The sequence below is a fragment of the Kryptolebias marmoratus genome, linkage group LG19 (genome assembly GCF_001649575.2).
Source record: "Kryptolebias marmoratus isolate JLee-2015 linkage group LG19, ASM164957v2, whole genome shotgun sequence".
Classification (NCBI taxonomy): Eukaryota; Metazoa; Chordata; class Actinopteri; order Cyprinodontiformes; family Rivulidae; genus Kryptolebias; species Kryptolebias marmoratus.
This window is the reverse complement of record NC_051448.1, coordinates 128,057-139,225: the sequence shown is the minus strand read 5'-3', so window position 1 is coordinate 139,225 and position 11,169 is coordinate 128,057. Positions and strand designations below refer to the sequence as shown.

The 11,169-nt window shown below is 42.6% G+C and overlaps 3 protein-coding genes across 7 annotated transcripts in view; 2 read left to right on the top strand and 1 right to left on the bottom strand.

The window, feature by feature from the left end:
• Positions 1-2,674, top strand: part of si:ch211-195d17.2 (uncharacterized protein LOC560495 homolog) — a 16,144-nt gene extending 13,470 nt beyond the window's left edge. For 3 of the 4 annotated variants that reach the window (XM_037981481.1, XM_037981479.1, XM_017438271.3), the window contains exon 9: positions 229-749. In XM_037981481.1, the coding sequence (XP_037837409.1) occupies positions 229-332 (104 nt within the window). In that variant the 3' untranslated portion in view covers positions 333-749. Of the gene's footprint in view, positions 1-228; positions 750-1,849 lie in introns of those variants that run through there. The other variant, XM_025011143.2, reaches the window with a different exon arrangement.
• The window catches only part of brf1b (BRF1 RNA polymerase III transcription initiation factor subunit b), a 35,223-nt gene continuing 24,652 nt past the window's right edge, over positions 599-11,169 (bottom strand). The window contains exons 7-19 of one of the 2 annotated variants that reach the window (XM_017438268.3): positions 6,674-6,823; positions 6,486-6,579; positions 6,267-6,393; positions 5,590-5,629; positions 5,399-5,494; positions 4,763-5,077; positions 2,245-2,306; positions 2,072-2,153; positions 1,935-1,987; positions 1,581-1,843; positions 1,446-1,497; positions 1,190-1,370; positions 599-1,036 (exon numbers count right to left, since the gene is read on the bottom strand). In XM_017438268.3, coding sequence (XP_017293757.1) covers positions 1,005-1,036; positions 1,190-1,370; positions 1,446-1,497; positions 1,581-1,843; positions 1,935-1,987; positions 2,072-2,153; positions 2,245-2,306; positions 4,763-5,077; positions 5,399-5,494; positions 5,590-5,629; positions 6,267-6,393; positions 6,486-6,579; positions 6,674-6,823 — 1,547 coding nt within the window. In that variant the 3' untranslated portion in view covers positions 599-1,004. The remainder of the gene's footprint in view (positions 1,037-1,189; positions 1,371-1,445; positions 1,498-1,580; positions 1,844-1,934; positions 1,988-2,071; positions 2,154-2,244; positions 2,307-4,762; positions 5,078-5,398; positions 5,495-5,589; positions 5,630-6,266; positions 6,394-6,485; positions 6,580-6,673; positions 6,824-11,169) is intronic. The other variant, XM_017438269.3, reaches the window with a different exon arrangement.
• LOC108249109 (BTB/POZ domain-containing protein 6-B) overlaps positions 8,830-11,169 on the top strand; it is a 7,113-nt gene continuing 4,773 nt past the window's right edge. Inside the window, exons 1-2 of the mRNA XM_017438270.3 lie at positions 8,830-8,999; positions 10,735-11,020. Coding sequence (XP_017293759.1) covers positions 10,797-11,020 — 224 coding nt within the window. The 5' untranslated portion in view covers positions 8,830-8,999; positions 10,735-10,796. The remainder of the gene's footprint in view (positions 9,000-10,734; positions 11,021-11,169) is intronic.

The following is an 11,169-nucleotide window of genomic DNA, read 5'->3' as shown; positions in this document are numbered from 1 at the left end:
GGCTCAGACTGCTGGAGGACAGACTGTCCACATGTCCTCTGTCTGCTGCTGTAGGCTCAGACTGCTGGAGGACAGACTGTCCACATGTCCTTTGTCTGCTGCTGTCTTTACTCGCTCTACTCTCCATGTTTGTATTTGTAATTATTACAATAATTATCATACGTTTTTCTTTCTTAAACCTGGACCAATAATGTTGGTCTTTGTCTCTTTCCTGTCCTCTAACTCCAGCCGGTGGAAGAAAATGGCCGCTCGTCCTGAGCCTGGTCCTGGTTCTGCTGGAGGTTTTTCCTTCCCACTGTCACCTCTGTGCTGCTCAAGATGGGAGATTCTGATGAAGTTGAGATCTGCTGAATGTTTTGTTCAGAGGCCTGAGATCATTTTTGTAGTAATTTAATATAAATGTAATCTAAGTAAACTGAATTGTTTTCCTGTTACAGTTTTATTACGTTAGATGCTGTCAGGACCCGCAGCCTTCCTCCTCTTGGTTTTGTTGATTCCAGACTTGGGCTGCAGTGAAGCCGAGCTGACGTAGCTCTGTAGCATCTCTTGCTGCTACAGATTATTCTGCTTCATAAAATAGGAACTGGGTCTCAGGTTCTGGTTTCTAAATAGAACTTTGACTTTCAGAGTTTTTTTATTCGATAGGAATGTTGTTGTTTATCCCATTATTGGTTGTTTGTACAACAGAAACAAACAGTTCATTAAAATATAACAACACTAAAGGCTCTCTCTGGCTCAGCAGGTTGGTCTGTAACAATAACTGAGCTGCAGGACTCCACATGTTTTTGGTCTTGTTGGGCTTCCGTAGAATCACATTCAGTTTTACATCAACACACAAGAAAACCAAACATCCAACATTAGAAACTCTGATCAGTTCATCAATCAGTGATCAATAAAAACTGCTGCTTCTGTAATTGAATAAATTATTGATCGGAAAGTGATCATCTTGATCGGATCTTCCTGGATGTAGGTTTTTCACTGGGGTCAAAAGTCCGGAGGTGGAGCTAAAACACTTCCTCCTCCTCACAACCATAATCTGAAAAACACAAATCAATTAGTCAATAAACCATCCAATCAACCAACCAACGATACAATTAACCACTCAGAAAATCAATTAACCAATTTATTACTAGCTGAAAGATCAAATTTGGTACAGGTCGGCAATTTCAGAATAAAAGCCTAGACTGACCTCCTACGAGCTGCAGTGCACTCACACACTCTTCCTCCAACTCTTCCTCTTCTTCCTCTTCCTCAGCAGGGGGCGGAGCAGCTGGGGGGGTGGAGCCTGTGTCTGGGATGGCGTCAGGAGTCGGTGCTGCTGCAGCTTCTGTTGTTGTTGGTTTTGTTGCCATAGTGACGGCAGTTTCCACCTAAAATCAGAAAATACTGACGTCGCTGTTACCTGAAATGAGATTAAACTCTCTGCAAGTAAGACAGGTGTCTACCTGGGGAGGTGTTTTCTTCTTCTTTGGTGTGGAGGAAATTAAGCGGCGGAACCTGAAACATTGGCAGAAAAATAAGATATTATTGACTGTTTGTGGATTCCTGACTGCAAGGGATTGATCACTGATGGGCACTACCTTTTCCCCATGATGGTCGCGTTAACAGAAAGGTCTGGGTTGACCTCGCTGGTCTTCCTGCGGCGGCGGCTGAGTCGTTTACGTGTTGCATTGCCCTCTGGCGGGTCAGAGGTCGTTGTGCTGGGACTTCCTGTCACGCCGTTCAGGTCTCTGAGGACGTCGTAGTTTATCTTACTGGAAATCTTCTTTTTCTCCAACATCTTCTCAATGGCCTCGCCTGCTGTTGACGCCTCAATCTGCTCACGTTTTTTGTATTTCTTCTTCTGCAGCCAAGACAGCACAGGCAGAGGTCAGAGGTCAGAACAGGGTTCGAGTCCCTGCACTGGAGGATGGAAGAACCCATGGTTTACTCACTTTCTCCTTGTAGGTGCCCTGCTCCTTCTCCTTGTTTATTCTCTCCTCCTTCTCTGTAAACACCAACAGCCAATCACATTTGTTTAGACTCGGTCACGACTCGTAATCTCAGCTGATTGGCTGTATGACTCCCTCACCTTTCTGCTCCTTCAGGTACTCTGCATTCTGTTTCATCCACAGCTCCGTCTTCACTTCAACCTCCTTCTCATTCAGGATGTACTGCAGTCAGAGGAAAACACGTTGCTCCTTTGACACATCTGCGAAGCCTTCCTGTCAGCATCAGTCTGATTCAGGTGAAATTTCAGCTCACCTTTTCGATCTCCTGATCATCGATATCTTTCAGATCCAGCTCTCCGCTCTGCGGCACCTCGCCTGAAACGAGCAACAAACCCTCATTGTTCAGAGCCACTTCCTGTTTGGTGGTGAATGATGCTGAGGATAGTATATTGCATAATGTCCGACATATTTATGTATTTTATACTTATTACATAGAAGACATTCAGTAAGACAGTAAACAGTGCTGCAGCTTTATTCATTTTTGTGAATTCTAAGGATTGTTAGATGAAACCAGAATGCTGTGATGATTATGTAAGCACAATGATGGAATGACAAAGGCTTGAACAGAAATTATGTAATAACATTTCAAAGATGCAACCAGGACGATGTAAAAGCATTAAAGTTATTAAATGGATTTCAGAAAATTTTATGCTTTGATGGTATTAAAAAGCAATAAATTTGAACCTCAGTGGTAATAATTTTTTTCATTACTTTTCAAGGAAAATAAGATAAAAATCGTGCATTCAATGACAATGCAAATTAAAGCTAACGTAGATGGAAGACACGTAATTTAAAGCATGCCTGCAGCCTGCCGATGGTCAGAACAGCAAAGGATTTTTGAAGTTTGTAAAAAGAGAAAAAATGAAGCTTGGACCAATGAGTGTCAGTAGGCACTTCAAACCTGGACACCTTCAAGCCGTCTCAGGATGATTTCTGAATGAACCGAGCCAAAAAGGTAAGCCGGCTTTATGGCTCAATAAGATGATGAAATATTGATATATGGTGGTCTGTGTGACCACCTGGTACCTGGCCTCTTGCAAGAAAGTTAAAAAATAACAATGTCAAGGACTTTTGGAAAGAAGTTTAAAAAATAAATATTTGCAAAACATCACTTCCAACTACTATTGATGGTGTTAGTGATGTAAAATAAATGACTAAGTTACGGCAGGAGCACTACAGTGAGCTGTTGAACTGTGTCTTTTGTTGTGGGTGACATACATAATAATGAAAATGTGATTGAATACATGAATATTATTTCTACTGAGCATTTGAAAAATGCAAGTAGAAAAGTCTGTCCATTATTTTCTGTGTTTTACTGGCTGTTTAGTCTATGATTTGTTACCTAATTTAATGCTATCTATCATACTAGTACCCATTATTACTGACCCATAGCCTTAACCAGTAGTCTGTCAAAGGTCCTAGAAAGGATTTTGTTAAATAGGTTGGAGGTGTTTGTCCTGACCTCTGACAACCAATTTTAAACCTAAACATGGCACGGATATGTGCATCTTTGCATTAAAGGAGATCTTAGACTTGTATAACAGGCACAACCACAATATTTCTGTGTTTTATTGATGCCCCTAAAGCATTTGACCGTGTGAATCATCCAAAGCTGTTTCACAAACTACATCCAGAGGAGTACTTAAATATCTAATTAGAAACCTTGTTTATTGGTATGGGCATCAGTTAATGTATGTGAAATGGGGTAATACTGTGTCTGCTGCATTTAATGTTGGCAATGGAGTCAGACAGGGAAGTCTACTGTCCCCTTACCTCTTTAACATCTATGTGGACGAACTGTCAAAGCTTTTAGGTTGTGTAGTTGGTGACTGCATAATCGACCACCTGGTGTATGCAGATGATTTGGTGATCCTATGTCCATACAGAGCTGGCCTTCAACAATTATTCAGGGTATGCTCTCAATATGATTATGACTATAACGCCAAGAAGAGCAACATTATGATTGTTAGAAGTTAGGCAGATAAGCATCTGATAACCCCTGACTTCACCTTGTCTGGTGCTGTCCTCAACATGTGTAACGAGGTTAAATACTTGGGGCCTTACATAAATGATGACCTGTCTGATGATCGGGACATTTATAGGCAGTATTGTATGATGTATGCACAAGTTAATATGCTGATCAGAAAAAGCTTAAAGGCTTTTGTACTCCAATGTACACTGCCCATCAGAAGAGGCAGCATGCAGAAACTTTATGTAGCACACAATGATGCTGAGGATACTCCTCAAACTACCTACATGGAGCAGTGCGAGTGTGTCTGTACCCACACGTCCTGCTGTGCTCAGGAACCTTATGTACAGGTGTATGTGTAGATTATCTGTGTCATGCAATGGCATAACTGCAATTTTAGTAAACCCTGCACTAAGAACAATTAGATTTACCTCTAGATTGTGGAATCACTGGCGCCATCATTTATTTGTGACTCAGTGAACAAATATGCTGTAGTTTTTAGAATCTGTTATCTCATTTATCTTTTTGTGTGTTTCTTTTATCTCTTTCTTTTTACTTTACTATACTTTACCATCTTTGTGTCTGGAATAAAGACTGATTGATTGATGATGCACAGCAACTCTATGTGTAATAGTAAATGCATTTATAGTCAATGGCATAAAAATGGCATTAAAAAATGTGCAATTTATACATTCAATGTGAATGGCATCAAAAATGTTAAAATATGCCATTAAAAACATTAAATTTGATAGGCTGATTTGTGCAGAAACCCAGATGTAACCAGGATGATAATTATGCTCACTGTCTGGTTTCACACCTGTTTCCGACCCGGCAAAGGTGTGAAAGCTCTCCTGAAGGCCTAGCCTAGCAGCGCTTGGCAGCTTTCCAAGGATGACAGACAGAGGGGTGACCTGAGGACGTGTTGTTGTCCCCAATGTTTCTGGCTCTGTCTCTTGGTCGCAGAAACCTTCATCTGCTGTCTTGCCCTGCCCCTCCTCTTCCTGAATCACTTGGCACAGGAAGTCTTGGGTCAGGTGTTGAGTGGTGGCCTGCATCTCGGTTTCCTCTGTCTCTTCTGGATCAGATGTGGAGGACAGGACTTCTTCCTCCTCGGGGGCTGAAACCATAAATAAAAGATTCCACATCTGGTTCTGACATCTGGCCCGAAGAGTGAACAGTTAGCTGTCTACCCTCACTTATCATTTTAATGATAATGTTACAACTCAAATGTTGCCCTTCTGAAAGAGAAGGTAAATAGTCAGAGAAAAACAGTTCCTTGGTTTAATTCAGAGCTGGGAGCTTTGAAACAGACTTCAGCAACATTGGGAAAAAATGGTGTTCCATTAACAGAAAAGTTTTATTTAACCAGGAGGGATAGTCTGCTGACGTGTTACTGTATGTAAATAGAATTGATCTGTTTGGACAGAACTGTACCAACCTATTTCTTTGGTGTAGGCGGCATAGACTCCTCTCAGTTTGGGACGACTCTTCTCCAACTCAGTTTCTATCTCATCTTTGAAGCAGCTGATTTCTCCTGATGGAACCAGAACATAACAATCTAGTCTTTGAATGTTCTTAATAGCTCAGGTAGAAAAGTTTCAGATGTCCTAAAGGACTTTAGCAACTGACCTTCTACTTCATCCAGTTTCCTGGCCAGCTCCTGCTCCAGCTGCAGACGAGAACACTTCAGTTAAGACCAAACTGATCCACCATGTTTGATTTAGAGAAGATTTATATCTGACCAGTCTGAAACTTCTATACCAAGTCATATAGAAAGGAACATGTTATTTTTGACTAATAAGATTTTCTGTTTAGTTTTTAAAAAAGAGAAGTGATGTTCATAATCATCCACTGACTTTTTCAGTAGTATTTTATCATTTTTATTTTTAAAATGCAGGATGAGTAAGTAGTGAAAATTTGGACCTAAACCATAAGAATACGAACAATCAACCAGTTGAACCTTAAAAAATAAAGTGATGTTTTTTAAGTGAGATTGTGTGAGGTTTTTATAAGGGTAACATTTTGATTAACTGATGCTCTGACAAGATGTTTAACAAGCTAAAACAACTCAAAAAATGCCTGAGCAAAGATTTTTATTCAATCTTTTTACACCAAAACACTTTTATCAATTATATACTCTGTCAGTACTTTCTCAACCAAAGTAACATCAGATCATCTCTGTACATTTTGATCATAAATGAATTCATCTGTCAGGAATAAACTCAGCACATCTGTTTCTTCAAACGGACAGATTATTCCTTTAAATAAATTTGCTGCCACAGCCAATCAGAAACAAGGAGCTCTACCTGCTGCATCTTGGCTTTGTGCTGTCCAGCAGTGAAGGAAGGGGGGTCACACTCCTGCTCCAGATCCACTTTCATGAACTCATCGATGGTTAACTGACTGGTGGGCGTGTCTTCAAACTCTGTTAATCTGCAGGGAAGGAAGCAGGATGTTGCAATCCATCGGCTGGGAACTCCTGACTGGGATGTACTTGTATCCAGTGTGATTTTCCTAATCCTCACCTCTTCCTCAGCGTTGTCTGGCAAACCTTCACCACACTGATCACATCCTTCACTGACCGACGGAATTTATGCATCCGAGCTGCAACCAAGAGAGCTGAGGAAGAGGAGGACACATTCTGTTCATAAAACATCAGCAGTATTGTGTTTTTGTTGATACTGTTGCCATGGGGACTGCATCAACATTGTACCTGCTCCACAGAGTCCAGATGGTCGGCGACCAGTGTGCATCCAGTCCCTCTTCATCCTCTGAACAAGACGAAGAGCAGTCATGGAAACCTCATGAGTCTTCATCCCAAACTCCAACATGTGAGCAAAGCGAGGGATGTACAGGCAGGGGTCTGAGTCAAAAGAGGTGTCGTCATTAATGTTTGTGTGAAACCCACAGCTTTATGGACTCATTGTAGACAATCAGAACAATATTATCCTGATCAAATAAACTAACAGATCTAAAGAATATCCGTGTGTTCTGAATGAACGTCCTGTCCAGAACAGCTACAAGTCCCTTGAAATCCTGCAGACAAATAGCAACCAGGATGAGGCCGCAAGGACGTCAGCCACAACCAAATGCCTACAGAGAGTCAGGCAGGTCCTGAAGAGCCAGCTGAATGGGAAGAACAAAGTCCATCAACACATCTGTGGTACCAGTCATCAGATACCCTGCTGGTATAATAACCTGACCAAAGGAGGAGGTAGAAGCCACTGAAAGCTCCTCACAATGCATGGAGGGTTTCACCCAAAGTCCAGCACCCTGAGACTGTGCAATAAGAGAAAGGAGAGAGGCAGAGGACCAGTGAACATCAGAGCTACTATACATGATGAACCAACCAAGATCCTGGAGTCCATCAGGAAGAAAGCCTCCAATGATGATCTGCTCAGAGAATGTCTCAGGCAGCAGAAACATAATGTGGAAGAGGAGAAAGAGGAACCATCATGGAAAGACAAGCCCCTGCACAGCATGTACCACCGGCAGATTGAGGAAGTGGCTGATATCAGTGGTTAGAAAGGGCTGGACTGAAGGACAGACAGAGACACTCATCATGGAGGCCAGGGTCCATCATACCAGGCAGGATCCAAGATGGAGGCTGATGTCCCTGAGACAGTCCAGCACATCACAGCAGGATGGAAGATGCAAGCAGGCAAAACAAAGATGGAACACCATGACCAAGCAGCTGGAACAGAGAACAGGAACATCTGTATGAGTCTGAACAGGAAGTCCCACAGTCACAGTGGGAGACTCCACCTAAGGGGGAGGAGAACAGCAGGGCTAAGATACTGTGGGACTTCCAGATCCAGACTGACAAACAGCTGATGGCTGACCAACCAGACATTGTGGTGACAGATAAGATACAGCAGAAAGCAGTGGTGATAGATGTAGCAGTCCCAAGAGACTGTAACATCAGGAAGAAGCTGGAGAAACACCAAGAGCTGAAAGAGAAAACAGAGTCAAGGCCTCAGTGGTACCAGTGGTCATCATGTGACCTCCAACAGATCCCAGGAACCACCTCAGAGATCTCTGTCCAGAAGAGCTCAGTCCAAGGAACACAACCCTGAAGATCCCAGGCCTCTGACTTGAGTTTGAACTGAAGTGGAAAACAAGGAAAGCTATATATATATATATATATGTGTGTGTGTGTGTGTAAACAGTATCTTAGGTGTTCCTGTTCAAGCTCACAGCAGCAACAGGTTCCACATGGGATGAACTGGGAGTTTTATATGATGAAACTTATCCTTGCAGTGATTTTATACACAGAGAACCACAGACTATAATGTACCTTCTGTGATTCTAAAATTGAAATGTTAGATCACGATCTCTTCGATTTTCATCAAATAAACACTTATTGAACAACTTTCCAGTGTTGGATTTCCCAAAATAAAACTCTCCCACCGTTTATGTAATGCACTGTTGGCTGTCAAATAAAACCAACAAAATAGAGTTTAGAATTATGATTAGATTCTTTTTGGCAAATTTGATTTAATCCACAAATTCAGATTTCTTAAAAATACTTCTATTTTTAATATATTTTGGAGCAAAATAAGAAAATACACAAAGATATACAAACTACAAAATCCCACCACTGGTGTGAATGTATAAACAGTTTATTATATGAATAAACTCTTCATTTCTGTTGTTCTTCTCTTTTTCTCAGCGAGTCATATTAGACTCATATTTTCTGCTCAGTTTAAACAAACCCTTTATTTTCTAGAACCTGCATCTTATTTGATTTTAACCCACAAGTATCTTACATTTATTATTATGATCATTTTACACACACGTGCGCGCGCGCGCTCCTGTGCATTGTTTGTTTACGAAATCTAAATAAAGTTGTTTTTTTTTAATCTCAGGGGTGAAGAAGAAGCTGCAGGAGCAAAGATGGCGGAAAGAAGCGGACCGCAGCCACAGAACCGGGTTTAACCAGGACCGAACAGAACCAGAGGAGCAGTTTTAACCCGGACCGAACCGGACCGAACCGGAGAACCGTCTTTAAACAGGAGCGGTCCGGAGCGGTCCGACAGGTAAACACCGAACCTCTGCGCGGATCGGGCCGACCCGGTTCCGTGAGTCGCTGCAGTCAGGATTACTGATCAGGGATTATGTAGCTGCTGTCAGAACCGGACTCTCAGGTTCTGTTCTGCAGCTAAATGGAGTCATTCAGAGACCCCAGAGGTTCTGTTTGACCCAATAAGTTCTGCTGAGGAGGAGATGACGTCACACGAGTAAACAAAATGCTCCACAATGAGAATCAGCGATCAGCTACTCTAAAAACCACTGCCCATTCTGCGTTAGTTCTTTATGATCTTCTCTGCATTTACTGAAACTTGAAGTGATTTGATAAGCGAGCTAAGTGTGCTTGTTTTAAAAACTATAAAAGTCTAAAACTGTCTTATCAGGATGATCCATCCAAGCTCAAACTTTATTTATTTATTTTTGTCACATTGCTACTTGAACCAACCAGGCTGTAGAATAAATAATGTTCTGATTTAGAGCAGAATCGGTGGTTCTGGTGTTGTGTTTGTGTCAGAGCCACACATTTCTCTGTGAGTTCAGTTTGACACTGAAGATGACTCAGAACTGCACGGCAGGTACCACCGGCAGATTGAGGAAGTGACTGATATCAACAAAGAGCTGGCCTGAAGGACAGCACATGAGACTCATTGGGTCAGTGGTTCCCCACCCAAACCAAACACAGCCTGGGACAGGGACTGCTTTCCTTCTGGGAGTTGCCAAATGGTTTGCCAGAACCTCCTCGAGGGCAACCTCAAGTCCTTCACCATGGGCTATCCAAGTTCCCATTCTCAGGTTTTTGAAGCTGCAGAGTAGCCACAGTTCTTTAGGCCCCTCCCACCCTGTAGCTGCTTCAGGATTTATCACTGATGGTGTCTACCAGTGGGTCATTCGGCATAAATGAGCTTCAGGCCGCAGCTCCTGGAAGCTGCATCTGCAATAGATGCATTATCATTATCCATTCAGCTTCCATATCCCTGACCTACCTGGGAGCATGTGAAAAACTCTCCCAGAGGTGTGAGTTGAAGATCTCTCAGACAATAGCTCCACCAGACATTCCCAGTTCACAACAGCCAACAGCCTCTTTTGCCAACTGATCCAACTTACTACCAGGTGGTGATCAGCTGAGAGCACTGGCCCTTTCTTACCTGAGTGTCCAAGACAAAGGGCTGCAGGTAATCATAATGATATGATTACACAATTCAATCACTGATTTTTGACCTAAGATGACCCGGTACCAAATACACTTATGGATTGGCCCATTCTTGAACATAGGGTACCAGGCAGAACTCCAACACTAAGGTGCACAGCTGGCGGCTTGTGAGTATTCCTAGAGCCATCTGTGCCTCCTTCCCTGGGCATCTTCAGAGTAGGAAAGAGTCCAGCCCCTCTTCAGGAGTGAGGTGGAAAGATGAGTCCAACTATGCTGTATATATTTGGTATTGCTCAACCTTACATATAAGCTCCAACTCCTTACCCACCATAGGGGTGACATTCCACATCTGTAGAGCTAGATCATGCCTCAAGAAGACAGCACTGCCAGGGAAGCAGAAGGAAGTGGCGTAACATCGCTCTGTAGGTCAGAGTTTCTTGGTTTAACAGAAACAGAAGCAAAATCAGTTTTTCACCTTATTAAAAGTGAAAAACAGATCACTGTATTTAGACTTTTCTCACATTGACTCAGATCAGATGTTTTTATTTTCTGAATGTTTATCTGGGTCATGATGCTCAGTTTGTGTCTGACAGGACAAAGTCATGCTGTGAGTTGGTGGCTCCGCCCACTCTCTTTGGAAGAGGAAGAGGAGGCCATGGCAGCAGAGCTTTTCTCCACCAACTTTCCTCGTAGTGAGGAGGAAGAGGAGGAGGAGGTACTAGAGGCGAAGAAGAGTTTCATCCAGAGGAGTGAACAGGAACCAGAACAGTCAGCTGAGTGGACTGATGAACGCCACACCATTTACACAAACAGCAACAACAAAGACGATGGTGAGGAGAGACGGAGCTGGCAGGCAGCCCACCCAACTCTGAGAGAAAGGTAAACAACAACAACCAGTCCCTCACACAGAGGTAAACAACAACAACCAGTCCCTCACACAGAGGTAAACAACAACAACCAGAATCACTCACACAGAGGTAAACAACAACAACCAGTCCCTCACACAGAGGTAAACAACAACAACCAGA